Here is a 20,939-nt window from a genome sequence, read left to right as displayed (position 1 = left end):
GGCTGCTGGGAGTTCAATCCGGTGGGGGTGTCCTCTTGGCTTAAAGCTCTCCGAGGCAGGGGCAGACCTGGCTCTTCTGGGAGGGAGAGGCTCGGTGGTGCAGGGAGGAGGGCTTACAGGGTGAGGACTCCTTACCAAATGTGGATACAAAATAATTTATTTAAAAATGTACAGTTTAGGAGAGGGGGGTGGGTACCGGGGGACCCGGCCTCTTGCTGCTGCCCCCTGTCCCCCTGGTCGCCACCGCCCCCCCCCCCCCCCCCGCCCTGCCCACTTCCCGCACAATGGAAGGGGCCAGCCCTGCCTGGGGAAGGGGCCATGGGTGAAATGTGAAAATAAAGATGGCGAGTCCCCTCCCTCCTCAGCCAAGGGCTCCCACGGCAGGCGGTTCGCAGCGTAGAGGGAGGGACCTGACCAAGGCCGTCTCTCCTGGGCCCGGGTCTCCATCTGCACCCTGGGAAAGAGGAAGGTGGGCTCTGGGATCCGTGGGAGCCTGTGATTCTTGGAGGCTTCAGGGACCCTTTTATTCATGCCGTCAGGACCCAGCACCACAGAGTACAAGGAAGGTGAGTCGAATGGGAAATGGGGTCCTCAGAGATGTTGGGGCTCCTCCAGGGGACCAACTCCCAAGAGCTGCTGCTCCTGTGACCCAGCGGGGGGCAAGGGACCCACGCGGGCAGCTGGGGCAGGGGTGGCTGACCCTAGTTGTCAGCCAGGGGCCCAGAAGAGAAAGCGGTGGCCGTGGCCGTGGCCGTGGCCGCGGAGGGCTGAGGAAGGCAGTGCAAGTTCCCAGTCTTGAGCGCGCACTGCACAGGCCAGAGCACCACACAGGAGAGCACCAGCAGCAGGGCTGTGACCAGCGCCACCCGCCTCCAGTTCCTGCAGCGGGCCCAGCAGCGGGCCAGGCGGCCCCGGTGGCGCGCGGGGTCTGGAGTGGGCGTGGGTGCGGCGGGCTGGGCAGGCTTGCTCAGGCCCACGTCCACACACACGAAGCCAGGCTCGGGAAGGCCCGGCGCGGAGGGCGGTGGGCGGCAGCACAGCTTCGTGCCCTCCAGCCACACGGGCTCCTCCCGCCGCAGGTGCACCGGCATCCTGGCCTGCAGCTGGCGGCTGGTGCGCAGCGCGGGGGCCCCGGCGGCAGGCACAGCCGTAGGCTGCCGGCAGAACGGGCAGGGCACGGCCTCGCTGCCGGGCTGGCCGGTTGGCTGGGCGGCCGCCAGCCGTGCCAGGCACTCCAGGCAGAAGACGTGTGTGCAGGAGAGCTCCTTCGGCGTCTTGAAGAGGTTGTCGTAGCCCGAGAAGCAGATGGAGCATTCCAGCGGGGAGGCCGCCTTCTCTGAGCTCGGGGTGCTGGGGGACCTGGGGCTGCTGGCTGAGCTGGGGGACCCGGGCGCCGTGGCTGCAGGGCTGGTCCGACCAGGGGCCAGCACGGCCGTATGCCACGCCTGCTGGCCTGACGACATGCCTCCGAGCTGCGGGACGAACGGAGTGCGCTGTGAGTGACCACAGGCTGCCCCTTCCCTGCACAGTCTGCTCCTTTTCACCCTGTGTCTCTCACCCACACCGGCCCCAGAGATCTCTGCTAGGCTAACTCTAGAAAGGCCTCATACCCAAGTCAAGGTCTTTCTGTTCAAGTTGTAACCCTGCCCTCCCCCACTTGCCGAGTCAGGGGCGAGCATCTGCGGGTGGGGGTGCTCCAGGTCTGACCGGCCCACGAATGGCCTGGCCACGGAGTCCGTGCACGCAAGGGCATCATGCTGACTGCTTAGCGGACGCCACCTACGGGGCCTGTCCTACCTGGCTGTGCCATCTGGGCAGAAATAAAGTTGATGACGATGGCCCACAATCGTTACTATTGACATCTGGGCTCTGCCACACTGGGCCCAGGTCACGTGACACACAAGAGCCATGGTCTAAAAAAGGCACCTTAGAGGGTGGAGTACTCAGCCAGGGTCACCTGGCCAAGAGGTCGGCAGGGCCTAGGCTCTCACTGGAAGAGTGTGACTCTGGGTCAGACGAAATGGGTTTGAACATGGATCCCAACACGGGGATCTGATTTGTTGGTACACATCCAGTTTTCGGGCAGGTGCTTGAGGGCAGGGTGCCAGGCCCAACTGGGTGAGAGTCCGGACTCGGTCTAGGGTCCAGGATGAGCTGGTAGGCCGTGGGAAGTCAAGCAGGGCCGGCCCGCACAGGGGTGGGGGCTGCGTCCTAAGGATGGTTCGTCTCCCAGCCTTGCCCGAACCGGTAGGGCCAGCATGTCCGGCTGGTGACGAGGGCTTTCTGCTGGCCCTCGGGGCCTGGAAATGCACCTCAGCACAGGAGCCAGAGGTGGAGGAGCCCCAGCCATCCTCCAGGATTACCCAGCCCCCTGCAGGGTCCCGTAGGCACACAGCCGCCACCCTCCTGACCCTCCTGACTCCCGTTTCCACAGCAGACCGGGCCTCTGTTCACCGGGGAGGACTCAGGTGACCTGCCTGCTGCCCAGGGCCCTGCCTGGAGGAGGAAAGGCAAGGAGGACAGTGGACAGACCCCATGGAGCTCAGAAGGAATCCCCCCCCCCCCCGCCCGCACCCAGACGTGACCCCTGACCCTGACTTGCTGGTTAATCCAGGTGGACCAGCGGAATGACTCTGTGGTGATGTGTCCTGAAGGTTTGGGTGTTGCTGCATGATGACCGTGACCACCGTGAATCATGGTGAGGTCACCGTGATGTCACGAGTGCTCCCAGCATTGCAACATGAAATGTCACCACATTTTGGGGACGGCAGCAGCCTCGGCATGGTCTGGGAGGGGACTGCGGGCTAACCTCTTCCAGGCCAGCGTGCCCCCACATGATCAGTTCCTTGGCACTGAGGTCCCGGCCCTCCTCAGAGGCACCCCACCCTGAGCCTGTACCAGTGAGGGGTGAGTGCCAGCCGAGCTGGCCTTACCTGGTGGCCGGGGTTCAGCAAGGGCTGGGCATGATCCTCTTGGCTGGGCCACGGCCAGGCCCTGAGCCCTCCTGCCCAGCAGGGCCGGCCCGTGCTCCACCTGGCAGGCGTCCCCCTACAGAAGAGGCTGCCAGCAGCTGTCCTGGTGGCACCGGTCTGGCAAGCGTGCCCTCTTCTCTATCCCAGGCAGGTGGGGCTCGGGGGAGCGTGTGTGCTCTTCCAGATGCAGAGCACCATCTGAGCAGGTGTGAGTTCTCTGGGTGTGGACTCCTGGCAGGTGTATTTATACACTCGAGGTCATGCAGGCCAGGGGCGTGGCCTGGGGCCTCCGGGATTGGCTGGCCTCCTGTCCTCACCCTGGCAGGCTGGGCAGCGGCGGGCAGGAAGTCAGAGGTGAGAGATCAGAGTCTGGGGTGAGGCTGGGGGTCAGCGTAGGTCTCCATGGTCGGGCCGGATGCCTGGGTAAAACCTCCCCCCGCAGCAGCCCTGGGATACTGGAGGAGCCGGTCCAGAAACCGATCCACTCACTAACCCTGTTTAAGGCCCTGGTGCACCCGAGCTACTAGGTGGGCCTCCCAGGAGGGCCTCTCCGAGGAGCCCCCCACCCTCAATCTCAGCCTCGCTCGTCACCCCCCACCTCATCCACACTGCCCACTTATATGCGTGTGCCACCCCAACGTACACACCCACGAGGGAACTTCCTGCTCTGGGTCCAGAGAGTGGGGCGAGAGGTCAGGGCTGGGCACCCCCAGGGGTGGAGTCAGGGCGAGGACAAGTGAGGGATCAGACTGGCCATAGGACTTGTTTTGGGTGAGTGTCTGCTGGGGACACCCTCAGTTACACACAAGGGCAGGGATATTGGAGCACAAGGAAGCCCGGACACAGCCAGGAGGCCTGGAGATCTTCCTGGGGGGAGGGGTAATGGCTTCAGCCAGTGTGGGGTCCTCGCAGACCCCAGGGCCAGCCTATGCAAAGGCCTGGGGCTAAGGCAGGGGGGCTGAATGGAGGGCCTGGGGGCCTGGGGGCCTGGGTGGACGTGGGGGGCTGAGGCCCAGCCAGTGGTACGGCTTGTGCCCCTCACAGCCATGTCGCAGCTGCTCTGACAGTGGGAAACCAGAGACCCTGCTGGTTCACAGAGGTGTGCTGGCTGGCCAGGGGAGGGGGAGCTCAGCCAGGGGGAAGGGACCCAGAGAGGGGGTGGAAATTCAGAGGGCTGGGGGCTCAATGTGGGGAGCTACTGTGTGGGCCTGGCCCAGCGTCTGCGTGACAGGGTGCTGGTTCCCAAGGGGACCGTGACTCAGGGCCACATGCTGCCTCCAGGAAGTGCCCTCTGTCTCTCTGCTCTGAGAACACCCTCCTGAGGGCTTCTGGGAATATTCAAGCTCTGAGATCACTTGAGCTCCTCAGTGGACAAGTCAGTGCCCAGAGGCAAAGGGAAGACCCGAGGAATGTGCCATCTGGGGCGGTGGCCAGGCCTGACTGCACAGGAGCAGGGTCCAGACCCTGGCACTGGGATCTCGGCAGCTCAGGACCTGGCTGACCCAGCTGGTACCCACACCCCTGCTCATACTCCACCCAGCGATGGGCAGCTGTGCTGCATGGATGTGGGGCCACACGCGCTCTCTGTATAAGGGGGTATATGTGTGCCAACAGGCCAACCTGGCTGTGTTTGAGCACAAATGTGTCCCTCGGGTGCAGGTGCACACACACACACACACACACACACACGTGTGCAGGGAGCATGGCTTTCAGTGTGTGACCCCACAGGCCTGGGACTCGCTGTGCTGAGAAGACAAGGTCCCTAATGAGCACCTCACCCCTGTCCATCTGTGGCTTTTGAGATGTGGGGTTCCCCAGACACCTAGGAGTTCTGGGCTGGACACAGACGTTGTCCTTGGCCAGATGAGCAGGGAGGACTGTACCCCAAGGGCCACCTTGGCTATGGGCCCCCCCCCAGGACTGGGACAGAACAGGCTTCAAACCCCAAGTGCTGTCAAGGACACACACACAATGGCCGCTGCACGAAGAGGCCCTTCAGGACTCATCTGGGGCCCAGGTGGCCTGGGGGTGTGAGGGCTGAGCCCCCAACCCTGCCTGCCCAGTGTTGGCTGATCTGTCAACTGCTCTGCTGCCCCATCCCTGCCAGCTAGGGACAGTGATACGGGAGAGACTCTGGGACACATCCGGGCTGCGATTCTGACATGGGCAGAGAACGGGCCCTGGGCTCTGGATGGGCTCAGCACTGCCCTGTGGGCATGAGGAAACCCTGCCAGGATGTCCGGTGGACTCAGCCAGTCCTGTCCCTCTCATGCCCAGCATGGAGAACCGGGTCCCCTAAGGTCAATCGGCCAGCCCTCCCCCATCATGCTGCGGCCAACTCCTTCTGGGGTCTTGTGCCCAGGCTCCTGGCCAGGACCTCTGCACTCACATTACCTCCTTGCGCCCCACTCGATCCTGCTCTGTGCACCCACCTCCTAATGCTGCTGGAGAGCTTCCTCTTGCTGGCCTCTGACCTCTTCCAGCTTTCAGTGATTCTCCTAGTGCTGAGTGAATGAATGAATGAATGAGCTGCCAGCTATGACCCGGGGACTGTGCCAACTGCTCACCGCCCACACCGTGCTCACCTCCCAGGGTGAGGGGGAGCTCCAAAGCAATTGGCATGGTGGGGGGTCAGGAGGTGACAGGTACCCCACCTGCCTTTGGCCTGAGTGATGACCCCATAAGTAGGCCTCATTTTGGCTTCTTACACGAGAGCTGGGATCCAGGTAAGGGCTGGCTGCAGCTGAAGCTCAGGATGGACATGGGAGTGGCTGGTCAGGGCCCCACCGGGGATGCCTTGACTCTGCCAGCTAACCCGCCCCCAGCTCAGGTGCCCCCATACCCTATGGCACCCACTCACTCACAAGCTTTCTAGCCTGAATGCCCATTAGGGTCATGGAACTGGTCCAGTGACCACACTCCCCACTGGGGCCTAGAGAACAGTGGCACGCAGGCCCAGGGGTGTCCAGTGGCAGAATCTTGCCTCTGTAGCTCCTGGATCTGTGGTCTCAGGCTTGGGGGCGGGGGCTCAGCTGGCGTGGCTGAGGGCCACAGAGGCCAAGCCACCCAGGCCTTGAATGTCAGGGGAAGGTCATCCTGAGTGTAGGAGCCAGAGGGGTTGCAGGGTGAAATACAGACTTGTCTTTGCTGCCAGGGATGGGGCAAAGCTGCGGCTGGGGGCTGGGGGTGGGGGGAGGACTCGGAGATGTTAGAATGGCCCCAGGTTTCCAGTTTGCAGCTTAGGGTGGAGGAAATAGAGAAGGCCGCTGGAGGTGGGGTTGGGGGCATCTGTGCCCAGCCTGGGCCTTCAGGGCCTGACTGGCGCTACCTGCTGTCCTGGTTGAACATGGCTCTTCGTTTCCTGTTTTGTCCCCAGATTAGCAGCAAGGGTTTGGTGCAAATGTGGGAACGGGGACGAGCGAGTGTCTTCGCACGTCTGCCTCCCTCCCCACAAGGATCCACAAGATGGGACGCCCCCCCCCCCCCCGACCTCTGGGGCCACAGAAACCAAGGGAGTCTGGACGGTCCTGCACGTTCTCCCCTGGCAATCAGCCCCAGCCTCCCAGCCTCCGATCGGCACAGATGGGCAGTGGAGTGTCACCTCACTTCCCCATGGTCCCTGAAGCTGGGGGGGGGGACCCTGAGCCTGGTCTCCCCACCTCCTTCTGGGTCCCCTTCTCCTCACACCAAGGGGACAGAGGAAACAACAACAGTGCCCACAGGGACAGGTCACCATTCCTGGAGAAGTGAAGGAGTCCACGTTAGCCTGGCTGGGGGCCCGCCGTGGGGGACTTGGCTTTCTCAGCACCCCTAGGTCTCCCCCACAGTGGGGCAGGTGGGGCCAGGCCACGGCGGGGCCTCACCCTTACTGAGGAACAGAGGACCCTTGGCGCAGTGAGGATGGGGAAAGCCCTGAATAGTTTATTGACACTGATTTTGAGCTGCTGCGCCCCGCTCAGTGCTGGGCCCGTCACGGGTTCAAGTCTCGAGCGAGCTCGTACCCATAAACTGTAGACGCGTGGGCCACGTGTCACAGTGCAGAAGGGCACAGCAGCTGAGCACACAGGCCCTGCCTGGGGACCCTGGGATGTGGACCAGGTGCTGAAGGAGCCATCATTCTCGACTGAGAATCTGGGAAGGACAGTCAGTGCCGAGCCCAGTGCGTGGGAGGTAGCCACAATCGCTCCTTTCTCCTCGGGAACCCCTTTCTGTGTGCGAGCAGCCAGGGACAGCACGGCCCTCCACAGGTCCATCCAGACCAGGCCACCCAGGCAGCAGTCACAGGTAAATGTGACCCTGGGCGGACACGTCCCTCAGGGGGCCTGGCCTTGGCCTCCAGAGCTTTCAGGCCAGTCCCTGCAACACGTGGGCCCCGTGTGGGGAGCAGGTGATGAGCAGGAGACAGAGAGGACAACAGGGCCCCTCCGCCTTTGCTGCTTCAAACTGACAGAAGTCAGTAGCCAACCAAGAAACTCGCCTCTGCAGCTCCTGGAAATCTGTGGTTTGGGGTGAGGGGTGAGGGGGCGGGGCTCTTGGCTACAGGATGGCCCTGTAGGCGCCTCAGCCTTGGAGGGGCCAGTTCTCATGTCCCACCTCCCCTGGTCCGGACACCATCCGGGCGGGGAGGCCAGGAGGCCGACTGGCCTGGTGGTGCGGGGGATGTCTGCCCGCTGTGGGCTCTGATAGGCAGGGTGGCTGAGCTCCCAGCTTTGCCAAGCACGGAGAAGCCCAGCAGTCCTTGTCTCTCCTGAGGGGCCCAGACCCCACATGGCCACGCTCTGGAGCCCGCCTCAGGGGCGCCTCCCCCTCCATTACACTGAGCAGCCGTGGGGTGGGAAGAAGCACCTTCCAGCAGCTGGGCGGGTTCCAACTGAGCATCTGTCGCTGGGAGACGGTCAAGCTGAGCCAGGGGCCGTGTCCAGACCTGCCCTCTGTGTGCTGGGCTCTCTCCGCGGCGGTGTGCAGAGTTGTGGGTGGGTCCCCGGGTCAGACGTTGCTGACCCGGGCCTCCACCGAGGAGATGGCAGTGGGGCCTGTGTCCCTGTCCAAAGGCCGCTCGCGTCTGACATAGCGCGGCTTCCGCACTGAAACAGGGTTGGAAACGGGCAGGGTCAGAGGGGGGCCTGGGACAGGAGGAATGGCCCCCGGTGTCGCCTCTCAGCACAGCTCACAGGAGTGGGGTGTGGCCGCGGCCGAGGGGGAGGGAATCCCACTGAGCTCCAGCTTGTGAGCGGAGTGGCCGCAGCTGAGGGGAGACTCTGTGACGAACGCTCCGCTCATTTGGGACACTCGGTGCCCCTGCACCCCAAGCACCTTGGCCTGGACGAGCACCTTGCTCTCCCGAGACACAGAGGCCAACAGGTCCCATGAGGCACAATAGGACTGGATGGTGTCCCCCCAAATGTGTCCATGTCCGAAGCCCCAGAACCTGCAGATGTGACCTTACTTGGAAAAAGGGTATTTGCAGATGTGATTGAGGGTCTTGAGATGAGATCCTCCTGGATTATCTGGTGGGCCCTAAATCCGATGGCCAGCACCTCACAAGAGGGAGGCAGAGAGAGGAGACCCAGGAGAAGTCACGTGAAGATGGGGGACAGAGGCTGGAGTGGTGGGGCCACGAGCCCAGGGACGACGCCTGGAGCCACCAGAGGCCGGAGGAGGCAGCACGGACCCTCCCCTGGAGACTCGGGAAGGAGTGCCCCCCCCCCCCTTGATTTCTGACCTCTGGCCTCCTGAGCTGGGACGGAGTGCGTTTCTGTTGCTTCGAGCCCCGCAGCTGCAGTTCGCGGGCATTTGTTATGACGGCCCCAGGGTGCTAATGCAGGGGACTTACATTCAGGATGCCTGTAGCTGTTACTGCTTTAGAGACATCGCAGACAAGCGCTGTATGGCACAGGGAGGAGCTAGCCTTGACCAAGTAACTTCTTTGTGCCCAAAGAAGAGGGACACCCACCCTGTCCCCACTCCAGACTTGTGCACAGAGGTAAGAACGAGACTGGGAAGGCCAGGAGACTTGCTGCATGGCCTGTGGACATGTGGGATGTGTGACCATGGGCCAGTCACTTAACCTCCCTGTGGTCATGGCGTCATCTACAACAGGGTTCAGATGTGTCCCTACTCCCGGAATCATCCAAGGTGGGGCACACCTGACCCAGTAAAACTGAAGTGCCAGCCACCCGGAGGGGCCGGCCTGCTCCCTGCACCTACCGCCCAGCTAGAGCTGGGACTTGGGGAGGGCCGAGCAAAGGCTTCCGGGGATGGCCCCAGACCCTCTGCTGGGTACTCTCCTTCTCTCCCGACAGACTCAGCATGTCAGGAACGAAAGGAAAAGGCATGAGAGCTGCAGTTGACCGTAGGGGAACCCGGTGGGACACCGACCGACCGGGTGGCTGACGACGGGGGAACCCGGTGTCCCGTGGCTGACGACGGGAGAACCTGGTGTCCCGAGAACTACGGGGCCAGGTGCCTGCAGAGCCCAGTCCTGCAGTGGTCCCTGAAGGGCGGCTGATCCCAAGGGAGGGACAATTTTGAAATCTTTCACCCTGAGATGAGGACTGACGTACCTGAGGACTGTGGCGGGGGAATCATAGCAGCCTTGAAAAGGAGAAAAGGCACAGTGAGAAGTGCAGGTGGCCCCCAGCACAGAGGCCCACGACACGGGGGCACTCAGCCCATCCTTCTGGTTACTTACAGCTTCGCCAGGCTGCAGGGCAGGGGCTGCGGGCAAACACAGGCGTCACCTGGAGGCCACATAGCTGCCTCGCCCGGGGCGGGGGTCCCTCGCCTAGGGAGGGGGTCTCCAGGGCCTGCAGAGGCTCTTCCCCCGCTCCAGGCTCAGCCCAGCCCCACCTCCATACACCTGCCCAGCAACGCCCTCAGCCTAGCAGTGGTCTGTCCGGCCACACTTCCCAGATGCACTTGGGGTGACGGGCCCCCAAGCACCCCAGGGAGAGCCGCCCTCCCGGGCCCTCTTGGCGGAGCCACAAGCCAGCCCTCAGCAGGCACATTCCTCTTGGTCTCCAGCACCGTCAGGAAGGCAGAGAAGGCTCTACCCTTGCCTGCATTTCCAGGTGAGGCCCAGAGCTGGGGGCCCGCCTCAGGAGACCACCACAGTGCCCACTTCTCACCTCCGTTGGGTAGGCCACTATGCACCCCTGCGCTCTCGGTGGGCACCTAGGCTGCCCGGGAGCAGCTCTGGGGGCGGTAGGGAGGAGGCTCGAAGTGGGAGTGCCCCGGCCACTGCACTGACACACCAGGACCTCCGTGGCCACTGCAGCGGAGCAGCCTCCCACGGCGGACTCGGAGTGCCCATCCTGACTGGCGTGGGGGCCCGGCCCCTGACTCTCAGGACCTTCGAGCTACAACAGCCCCTCAGAGGCCCCCAGCATTGGCCATCAGTGGGTGGACAGGGTCTCACCGAGGCCAGGTAAGGAAGCTCTAGCTAATCACCCCCAGCACTGTCCACTGTAGGATCAGATCCGTCGGCCAGACCATCTGCCCGGCACACCCGAGGGCACGGCGGGAGTGACACCCATATCTTCGGGAGGGAGGCGGGTCTGCAATCCAGTCCAGGGTAAGCTGGAGTGGCATGGGGCCCCACTGTCCCTGCACCAGCCTGCCTGTCCCCCCCAGTCCCAGGGAGGGAGGACGGGGAGAGGAGACAGCTGGCTGGAGGAGCTGCAGGCAGGTGGCCCCTCGACCAGGGATGTCACCCCCTCCCCACACCCCTCCCACCCCGCATCAGCGACCCCGCTGTGATGCCCTGAGGTGGAGTCTCCCCAACACCTCCACCCTGAGAGTCCCACAGAATCCACACGGGAGCCTCCCTAGGAAGTGGCTGTCCCTCTTACTCTGAGACACAAGAACCATGTGACAAGCCAGTCCCCTTCCTGTCGTTCTGTGAGGAGTCTTCATTGCTGGGCACCCTGGATCTCGCCACCCCGGCCCGCACTTCTCCGTGCCCCCCAGGCAGTACCCGTGGCTCCGTGCGGGTGTGTGCACTGGGCAGGACCCTCTGGCTCAGCAGGGTGTTGCCACGGTGGCAGGAGGAAATACCTTTGTTTCTTCCGTAGAAGACCTTGGGGAGTTTACTGGTTCGCTTCAGATAGAAGAACCCAGCCACGGAGAGGATGAGGCCAGAGCTGATGAAGAATGTCCCCAGGAAGAGAGAGGCTGCCACTTGAGGGCCCCCTGTGAGCAGAGTGAGTGGCAGCCAGTGGCAAGCCTGGACAGGCCTCAGGGGACCCCCCAGACCCCCGTTCCCTGAACACACCTGGGCTGTGGGGCTGAGGTGCTCAGCCTCCCTCGGCCTCAGGCTTCTCACAGGGGGGTGGGATATGGAGAGGGCCAAGGATTCCAGCCCCCGAGAACAGCAGGCCCCGGGGTCCCCGTCTCCTTCCCAAAGGCTCGGCACAGGCTGTGGGCTCCCGTACCCCTGGCACTCCAGGTCAAAGCCCTCGACTCAGGGGCAGCGGTTCCCACTACGTCCTCCCCTCCTGGGGGCCGGTCAGCAGAGGGGACCCTGGGCCCACGATGCCTGCCCATCTTTACCTACACGGGTCAGCAGGACAGGCTGGCTGGGCCCGTGGGTGGGGGCTCTGGATGGCAACTGTGGGGAAAGTGCTCTCAGACTGCCTGTGGACAGGCATGAGGCGCGGCTACGGCTACACCGGGACCTAGAAGTGGGGATGAATTCCAGCTCATTTGGCAAGGGTGTCCTGCCCCAAACTTGCTGCGGTGAAAATGGGCCCGGCAGCCAGACTCGCGGCCTTCCGCCATCAGCACCCCCACTGCCAGACCCGGCGCGGTATCACAGGAGGCTGGGGCCGTCTGTGCTGACCCCACCCTAAAACTCCTCCTCTGGTGGCTGACCTTGGTGGTCCAGGTCAGCACAAAGCCACCTGCTTCTGGTCCTGAAACTTGTGCAGAAGGCCAGAGCCCTCTCAGTCCACGTACAACGTGTCCTCTGCTGAAGGCCCAGCGTCTGCAGGTCACAAGACCCCGTCACCACCTGGTCACCTCAGAAGAGGTGACCACTCCTGGGGCCGGTCCCGCTCCCCGACTGCAGTGGCCTCAGTGGCTGGGGTGCCACACCTCCATGGCAGGACCATGCCGTATCTTGGACGGGATGGGACGCCCAGTGATCAGGAGCAGGCTGAGGACAGAGTGTGCAGGAGGGGGGCCTGTGTCTGGCCCTGAGGACCGGGTGGTGTGATGGGCTCTTCTGCCTGGCACGCAGTGTTTGCAGGCCAGACCCCACATCCCCAGAAGAGCCACAGTGGAGGGAGGCAAGGGGACCTCAGGGCACCCTCCAGTCTCCAGAGAACTGCACACCCAGAGTTTCTGTGGACTGAGGGGCTGGGTGGGCCAGGACTGAGGCCACGGGTGAGGTGGCCTTCCACTAACTAGAACCTCGGGGGCACGTGTGAGTGCTGTGGCAAAGGCCTCCTGCCTGTGCCCACTGACGCCAGCCCCGCTCTGTGATCAGGCAGGGTTCTCGCACATAGATCCCTCGGCCGGGCTGCAGTTCGACCTTGGCCGTAGCCGTGGCCCTGCTGAGGCCAGCGTAAGTGGTCACGGGCACTAGGAATGCCCCCTTTTCCACCGAGACCTGGCAGAAGCCCTGCTCTGGGCCGGTGAGCCAGAGACTTACCGAAATCAGGCCGCCCCGGTGTCCCTGTGCTCCTGTTCACCGGGAAGTGCGTGCCCCAGCCAGTGGCTGTGGGGAAGCAGACGTGTCAGTGTGCCGGCTCCCGGGCAGCCCAGACCCACAGGCGGGTCTGGACCACGCACGGGGACCCAGCTGAGGACACCCAGGGGACCAGAGACACAGCTCAGCGGGGAATCACGGGCCACAAACCAGAAAGGGAGGTGGCCATGAGGACACAGCTGCCCTCGCCCCATGGCCGTCCTGCAGGGACAAGGATTTGGGCACGGAGGGGACCCGAGCGAGGGTGTTCACTCGACGGCTGGTGGTCCCGGGTGAGGTGGGCCACCCGCTGCTGTGGGAACAAGAAAGGCAACTCCCACCCGTTCCTCCAGAACTTGGAGATGAGGCCCCTCGGCGGGAAGCAGGCCAGGCGGGCCCGGTGGGGGGTGCCGCGGGGCGGCCGGGCAGCGACGTGCGGCCTCTGCATTCGGAGCCGTGGTAGGTGCCATTTCTGCATCGGACGCAGCTGATACTGCCGTCTTCGTTCCGGTGCCTGTAGCAGCCTGCGCAAGAGACAGTGACTCAGCTGCGAGTGACCCACGCCAGCTGTCTTCAGGGGACTTTTCTGTATGCTGACTTTGTGAAATGAGAGTTCGTCCAAGAAGGTGCACTCTGCAGGTCTGGATGGGACGGCATACCTGCTCTCAGAAAAAGAAACAAACTCGACGGGAGCCACGGCGAGCTCGCTCACCCAGGGGCTCCTGTGGGCTCCTTTACCGGACATCTCGTAAGATTCTGCAGGCGGGCGCCACGCACGGCCGTGGGAGGACCACGATGGCCTGACCGCCGGCCCTCACCCTGCCCCGTCAGTGGCACTGCCTCCAGCCCAGGGGTGACCCTTGCCCCCGTGTTGTCCCCGCCCTCCGCACCCTTCCCTGGGGAGGTCCCAGACTGATGTGCCGGCCAGCAGCCTCCCCCTCCCCCGGTGCTGGGAGCAGCCCAGCTCTCACCAGCCAGCGGTTCATGGACAGTCTGTTTTGCCAAGTAGCCAGGGCACCCCTTAAGGGCAAGAATTGTGTCTTGTACCTTTATTTTTTCTTAACATCCCCAACATTTAGCACAGAGGCTAAGCAAACACATGCTCGATTGCAGGTACTGACCTGGGCCTAAATGCTAGCGCTGGCCGCAGGGGCAGTGTCCAGGGACAAGCCCCAGACTCAGGTGCGATGTTTAATCTACACAATGTGTCACTGTGAGATGACGCTAAGTGGATGGCAGGCCTGAAGACTGACCAGCGGTTACTCCTGTGGTACCGCGGGCAGACAGGCCCAGCACCACACCAGGAGGGCTGGGAGCGTGGGGTCCCGGAACAGACCAGGTGCCGGCGAGGCCATTCTTCTGGGAAGCACCCCTCCAACCGGCTGCAAGGTAACCGGGCAAAGCGGTGCAGGGCTGCCGGCCCCAAGGAGGCCCAGGGCTGGGCTGCTTTGTGCAGGGACAAGGCACAGTTAGAGAGCCAGGACTGGTGACCAGACAAAGGAGCTAAGGTTGACTTTACAAAGCCAATGAAGCCGCTTTTGAAAAACCACAGGAGGGGTGCCTGGCAGACTCGGTCAGTGGAGCGTGTGACTCTTGATCTCAGGGTCATGGGTTCAAGCCCCACAATGGGTGTAGAGATTACTTAAAAAAAAAATCCATAAGGGAAGGGAAGGGGAGATAAGAGGCGAAGGGAAAAGAGGGATGGGAAGGGGAGGGGAGGGGAGGAGAGGGGAAGGAAGGAGGGAAGGAGGGAAGGAGGAAGGGAGGGAGGGAAGGAGGGAGGGAGGGAGGAAGGAAGGAAGGAAGGAAGGAAGGAAGGAAGGAAGGAAGGAAGGAAGGAAGGAAGGAAAACCACCTGATACTTCCCAGCCTCACTTACAGGTGAGTAAGGAAGCTCACTTCCTGGCAAATCCAGGAAACTTAAGGGTATTTTGACCTTGAGAAGAGGGGAATTCAGGGCGCCTGGGGGGCTCCATAGGTGAAGCATCCAACTTCCGCTCAGGTCATGATCTCACGGTTTGTGAGTTCGAGCCCCGCGTCGGGCAGTGCACTCTCAGAGCCTGCTTCAGATCCTTTGTCTCCCTCTCTCCCTGTCCCTCCCTTGCTCGTACATACTCTCTCTCTCTCTCTCTTCTCTCTCTCTAAAATACATAAACATAAAAAAAAGGAGAGAGGAATTCACCAACATCTATAGGTACTGCACGTAAGGTCTGATGGCGAGTCCTTGGCTTGGCTTCCCAGCCTCGAGAGTCCAACCTAAGATTCCTTGTGAAAAGGTCCAGCAAGGCAGACTTAAAAGTCTAAATGGTTAATCACTATTCTTGCTGCACTTAGCTAGGTAATCGGGCCAAGTTTAGTGAGGCTAGACTTATTTTATTTTATTTTATTTTATTTTATTTTATTTTTTTTTTTTTAATTTTTTTTTTTTTCAACATTTTTTTATTTATTTTTGGGACAGAGAGAGACAGAGCATGAACGGGGGAGGGGCAGAGAGAGAGAGAGACACAGAATCGGAAACAGGCTCCAGGCTCCGAGCCATCAGCCCAGAGCCTGACACGGGGCTCGAACTCACGGACCGCAAGATCGTGACCTGGCTGAAGTCGGACGCTTAACCGACTGCGCCACCCAGGCGCCCCTAAAAACAAATTCAATTCGGGGCGCCTGGGTGGCTCAGTTGGTTGAGCATCCAACTCTTGATTTCAGCTCAGGCCATGATCTCACGGTTCGTGGGATCAAGCCCCACGATGGGCTCCGTGCTGAATGTTTATTAATTATTTATTTGGAGAGAGAGAGAGAGAGCACACATGCACGAGTAGGGGGAGGGGCAGACAGAGGGGGAGAGAGAGAGAGAATTCCAAGCAGGCACAGAGGCTGACGCAGGGCTCAATCCCACGAACCGTGAGATCGTGACCTGAGCCGAAATCAAGACTCGGATGCTTCACTGACGGAGCCGCCCAGGTGGGCAATAAACAAACATTTAAAAAAAAGAACTAAACTGCCGTCTCCCCAAAGCCCTGCAAGCTGAGGCCGGACGTCTTGACACGAGCCTTGCAGAAGTCACCTCGACACCTCACGTGTGGACAACCTCGTGCCTACTGCTGTGTGGGCCACTCGGGAAGCTCACAAGAAGCCCCACGACCTCACCAGAGACGCTCGCCGCAGTGCAACCCGGGAAATCCGTCAGACTGCCTCTTGCTGTCCTCACCCCCCAAACAGGCTTTGAGTGCAGCATCCAGAAAGGTACTTAGAGACTGCCCTCTAGACTGAAAAACCAGGTCTGTAACTCGCTACCACCATTCACGTCTGTTTTCTTTTGTTTCCGCAGAAATGCCTCTGACTACACACCTCCCGCTCACGCCAGGCCTCGTTCCGGTGCAGGCCCAGCCTGAGCATCGGTCTCACTGGACGGACGGCCACCAGGACACCGAGCCCGAGGCGTGCCACCAAGGGCTCAGACCCGCTCTTTCCTGCCCGCTCCACCTACGCTCTTTCTCCCGCTGCCCGTCCCTTATCTCACAGCTTCCAAGCAAATCGCCCTCAGCTACCAGCTTGGCTTTTAATGTGTGAAACGTTCTGAGGATGAAGTTTCACGTGGGGGCTGACGGAACCCGAACGTCACCCCAAAATATGCCTGTTTCACACAAAAATTATTTTGAGCTGAAGACCCTCAAAACACAGGAGCAAGAAGGGCTCTGGAGTCCCTTTCTCTCCCTGAGAAGCAGGGACAAAGGCCCCACGTGGAGGACGCCCACGCAGCAGGGGGAAAGGAACGCGCGCGTCGCCCGGGACCCGAGCCCGGCGGACCTCGTTAAGGTCGCCCTCGCCTGCCTCCACCCCACACACAGCCTACTTTCCCGCAGTCACCTCTCCCTGCTCAGCCTGGCGCGTGAGCGCTCCCGTCTTGGCTTCTTTATGAGGCTCCCGTGTCACATAAAGCTTATGTTACTCGGGCTGTGGGCTTGTCCCCGTGAATCGTCCGGCCGGACACCCTAGGAGTTGAGGTAGAGTCTCGCTCCTCCCACACCTCCCACTGCCCGGAGCCAGTCTCCTCACGGGGTCCTGCCCCTTCTGCCCAAGAAGAGGCAGCCAGGCTGCTGGGCAGGAGGGAGGCTCAGACGCGGTCCTGTCCCCTTCCTGCAGCTTCTGTCCGCTCTCCCAGCCCCTGGCCCAGCTCCCAGGCCTCTCCAGCATCCTTCCTGAGGGGCCGTGTGCCCTCCTGCTCACACCAGGTGCGGTGAGCTCAGCAGAGTTCACATGAGCACTGTCCTCATCACCACGCTGGTGATGGCCGGTCAGGGTTGGCTCATGCCAAAGCAGCTTACCTGGGCCACACGGGCTTGTGCTCTGGCAGGTGGTGTTGACATCCACCAAGTCCACACAACATTCAGGCTGCTGGCCCTAGAGGGGAGATGGTGGTGAGCTGCCAGACCCCACAGCCGGACGCTGGACGCTCGGGCAGGACAAGCAGGCCGGGCTGGGAACGGCCCTGGCCTGGGGCAGCGAGGAGGGGCAGGGAGCGGTCCTGGGAACACTTCCGGGACCGAGGTTTATGGAGTCGCTTCCCTCCACTGCCTGCCCGGCTGACCACCCAAGGCCTCGCCTGGGAGGTGGTGGGGGCCGTGGCCCTTTCTCCAGGTGGGTCTCGGGTCTGGGGCGGAGCTGCTGCCGATCGCCCCGCGGACCACGGGCGGATACGCGGTGGGGCACTTCAGTCCAAGAAATGATTGACAGGCTTTACTCAGAGGTACTGCGGATTCAGTTCCAGACCACAATAAAGCACGTCAAGTGAATTTTCTGGTTTCAGGTATGTGTACAAGTTACGTTTACACTATAGTCCATTAGGCGTGCAATCGCGTCGTGTCTAAAACCCAATGTACGTGCCTTAATTAAAACTGCTTTACGGCTGCAAAATGCTGGCCGTCACCCGAACTTTCAGCGGGTCATAATCACTGATCACAAGTCACCGTAACAAATGTGATAGTAATGAAAGAGTCGACATATTGTGAGAATCACCAAAATGTGGCACAGAGACATATTGTGAGCAGATGCTGGTGGAAACGTGGCACCCACAGACTCGCTCAACGCAGGGTGGCCGCGAACCTTCAATCTGGAAAAATGCAGTATCTGCACAGCGCAATAAAATGAGGTGTGCCTGGCTATTCGCCACCTGCCAGACGACAGAGGTGCCAAACCCTACTGCAGGGCCACATGTGGACTCCTTCATGAAAAAAGGACACACACGTTTTTCTAGGCTATAATAAGATATGAAGATAAACCCAGGCGGCCCTGGCCTCCCTGGTGAGGTGTGTCTGCCCCTCACTCCCAACAAAATAGTCACCCCCTGGGTCCTGGTTGGTCCACCGATGTTCTCAGAAATGCTACGGATGCCTTCCACCGGGGGTTTTCAGCTTGACCCTCGAAGAGGAAGTGCCCAGACCAGGGCAGGCTGTGGGGTATGACCTCACACCCGCTGGGTGAGCACACAGGAGTGCACCACGCGGGGGACAGACATGCCAAGCGCTGGCGTTTACGGGACCGGACTTGAGGGGTTTCCAAGGGGAGCTCGGCGCAGTGTGTTTATCATAGCTGAGCTTTTGTTTCTTGCGACAAGACCACAGTGAACAGTAAGGTGTCTAAGGAATGGCACGGAGTACCCACACCACCACAGGAAGTGTCGAAGGCCGGTTCACAGCTGAGGCCCAGCCCAAGAGGGACACCCCAGCCATCCCATTCCACCCAACCCTAGCAGAGGCAGAGTGGTGGAAGGCCCCACCCGGCCTGGATGATGTGTGGCTTGGGAGAGCCAGGGCACCTGGTCACAGGAAGCCTGGGGCAGATCCTGCCTTATGCCACTGCTTGCCTGGAGTAAGCAGTCTCCAACCACCCCGCTGTCGGGCAGAGAGCCCGCAGGCTCCATTCAGGGCCAGTGGGGGGCAGCTGTGTAGAGACCCTATTTCAGCTACAGCAGCAGGTTCACTCTGGCAGAGACAGAAAGGAGGTTCTAGGGGACATAACAGAACAGGTGACAGTTGGGGGCATGTGTTTGCTGACCTCCATGTGGCACAGGCCTCCCTGACCGCGACAGAGGGCACAGTCAGTGTCTCTGGGGCCAGGGCAAGGGTGACCCCCAAAGGTCGAAGGGTGAGGCCCCTCTGGGCAAACAACTGGGAAGACTGTACTTCCTGGCACCCATGCTGCCCCGTGACGCGTCACCTACCACACTTTCTGAGGATTTGCTAGCAACTTCCACCAGGAGACCCGCCAGAAGGACAGCGCGCTGGAGCTCCATGTCCCAGAGCGCAGGGTCTGCAACAGACAGGGGCACTGTGTGGGTGCAGGCACCTCCTTCTGGGGCACCGTGGGGGCCGAGGTGCAGGACCCTTACCTGGCCTTCTGGGATGGGAGCTGCAGACATCCAGAGCCTGTCGCCCAGTGCTCAGGGGGCAGGGTGGGGTTGCTAAGAAGCCGCAGATCCCTGGTCCTGGGCCTGCAAACCAAGGCACACAGTTGAGGCCCGTTGTTCCCAGGTCGACTGGACTCACCACAAGGAGCCCCCGGAGCTGGGGGACTGGAGGGGCTGTGCCCAGTCCGTCTGGAGCTGGAGCTGGATAGACTCACTGCTTCCTCCCAAGCCTTCAGCCATTCACTGCCTCCTGAAAGGACTAAGCACAAGGGGGTTCTGGACCAGCCGGTCCTACTCATGAGCTCAGATGGATGTTGTCCATCTGCCATCTTGTTCTGTCCTAAGGAAACCCCAACTCAACCATTTTCACCAAGACACGGAACTCCTGGGCAGCGAGGTGCCTCTGGGGCCAGCACGGGCCAGTTAGGGACCTGCAGTCTTCTAATTTTCTGCTACTCACCCTGTTCTTGTCATGAAACTGCAGGAAAGATGTCAGCTTGGGTGATAAAAGTACCACCTAAAACCACAACTGAGGACAACTCCAGAGCAGAGGACTTCTGATGGCTGATGGGGCCCCACGCAGTAGGTAAGTTTCCTGACACTAGCAAATTCAAAACTCCACAGCCCGTGAGATGTGCTTACACTGCCACACTTCCAATGTGGTCAGAGAACACCCACTAACCCGCACAACCCCTGCAGTGAATTGTTTCAGTTTTGAACAAATTTCTGTTAACTTACAAGGTGGTAACCATAATTATAATCTGTCCGAAACACAGCTGGCTAAATATTTGGACATAGACAAGTCAACTCTAAAAGGGCTTTTTACGGGGTGCCTGGGTAGCTCAGTCGGTTGAGCGTCCGACTTCGGCTCAGGTCATGATCTCACGGTTCGTGGGTTCGAGCCCCGCGCCGGGCTCTGTGTTGACAGCTCGGAGCCTGGAGCCTGCTTCGGATTCTGTGTTTCCCTCTCTCTCTGCCCCTCCCCCGCTCATGCTCTGTCTGTCTCTCTCTGTCAAAAATAAATAAAACATTAAAAAAAGGTTTTTTTTAAAAATAAAAGGACTTTCTACTTGACAGAAAGAGCTGCTTATTCAGGGAACCTGTTCAGGTTCCTGGAGATGAAGATTCCACAGCGGCAAGGTGGGTCGGCAAGGAACACATTTGGAGCCGGGGAATGAGAAACCACCCCCTCAGCCAGCCGAGGGCCCATCGAGACCAGGCGGTGGGTGAGCTCCTGGCTGGGGGTCCTGGGGAAGATCCCCACTGCCGAGGATGGTTGACAGGCCCCTTGCACTGTGGGCCCCAGGGTTCCGAGCTCGGCGGGGAGGGAGGGTGAAGGAAGGATGACACATGCAGGAGGGCGGTATAGGAACAAGGGTGGGGCTCCGTCCTGTTATCCGCTTCATGCTAGAAGCCCTACACAGGCAGAAACAACTATCAGGCCTTGTTAAGAGCCCCCTTGCTGCCCCTCATTCATGCCATCCATCCAAAATGCACGCTTTGTTCGAAATGCACCTTCTTTCTAGGACAGCAACTGCTGATGTCACAGACACACTGACCCTCATCTACAGGGTGTGATCACATCTTTTCCATTTTTGCCCATGTAAGGTTGGCTCAGCAGAGGCCATCTATCTCTCCGTGCCTTGCGGAAACCCTAAATGTCATGGGACCTTCAGCTCAATCTGTGGTTAAGAAGCAACCCCAGGGTCATACTAAGTCACAAAACACCCTTTCAGTTCAGGAATCAGAAGTACATACTTTAACCAACACCATCATCTGCTAGTCAGTCAACCTCTTAGGGTATAATTCACATACAATAAACCGCATCCATGCAGAGCATACAACTCGGTGAGTTCGGACACGCTGTGCAGGGCGT

General features: G+C 60.8%; 2 protein-coding genes across 6 annotated transcripts in view; both read right to left on the bottom strand.

The window, feature by feature from the left end:
* Nucleotides 1-139: 139 nt before the first annotated feature.
* RNF223 (ring finger protein 223) lies at nucleotides 140-3,042 on the bottom strand. 2 transcript variants are annotated; one of them, XM_058719512.1, is made up of 2 exons: nucleotides 2,934-3,042; nucleotides 140-1,472 (listed from the first exon to the last, which is right to left on the bottom strand). In XM_058719512.1, exon 2 carries the CDS (start codon nucleotides 1,461-1,463, stop codon nucleotides 702-704), a length of 762 nt encoding a protein of 253 aa, XP_058575495.1. In that variant the 5' UTR covers nucleotides 1,464-1,472; nucleotides 2,934-3,042; the 3' UTR covers nucleotides 140-701. The 2 variants fall into 2 exon arrangements, with proteins under 2 accessions (XP_058575495.1, XP_058575494.1); XM_058719511.1 differs by lacking the exon at nucleotides 2,934-3,042 and adding an exon at nucleotides 1,798-2,926.
* A 3-nt stretch (nucleotides 3,043-3,045) lies between these two features.
* The window catches only part of C2H1orf159 (chromosome 2 C1orf159 homolog), a 35,670-nt gene continuing 17,776 nt past the window's right edge, over nucleotides 3,046-20,939 (bottom strand). For 2 of the 4 annotated variants that reach the window (XR_009258509.1, XR_009258508.1), the window contains 11 exons: nucleotides 19,046-19,147; nucleotides 18,878-18,966; nucleotides 16,983-17,058; nucleotides 13,002-13,184; nucleotides 12,625-12,690; nucleotides 11,028-11,162; nucleotides 9,664-9,689; nucleotides 9,536-9,566; nucleotides 8,695-8,787; nucleotides 7,818-8,056; nucleotides 3,046-5,476 (listed from right to left, as the gene is read on the bottom strand). Coding sequence is in view for 1 of the 4 variants with exons in the window: in XM_058719510.1 (XP_058575493.1) it covers nucleotides 7,959-8,056; nucleotides 8,695-8,787; nucleotides 9,536-9,566; nucleotides 9,664-9,689; nucleotides 11,028-11,162; nucleotides 12,625-12,690; nucleotides 13,002-13,184; nucleotides 16,983-17,058; nucleotides 18,878-18,949 (780 nt within the window). In the remaining 3 variants the exon portion in view is untranslated. Of the gene's footprint in view, nucleotides 5,477-6,871; nucleotides 8,057-8,694; nucleotides 8,788-9,535; nucleotides 9,567-9,663; nucleotides 9,690-11,027; nucleotides 11,163-12,624; nucleotides 12,691-13,001; nucleotides 13,185-16,982; nucleotides 17,059-18,877; nucleotides 18,967-19,045; nucleotides 19,148-20,939 lie in introns of those variants that run through there. The other 2 variants (XR_009258510.1, XM_058719510.1) reach the window with 2 other exon arrangements.

This window comes from Neofelis nebulosa, chromosome 2 (assembly GCF_028018385.1).
Source record: "Neofelis nebulosa isolate mNeoNeb1 chromosome 2, mNeoNeb1.pri, whole genome shotgun sequence".
Lineage (NCBI taxonomy): Eukaryota > Metazoa > Chordata > Mammalia > Carnivora > Felidae > Neofelis > Neofelis nebulosa.
This window is presented reverse-complemented; position numbering and strand designations above follow the sequence as displayed.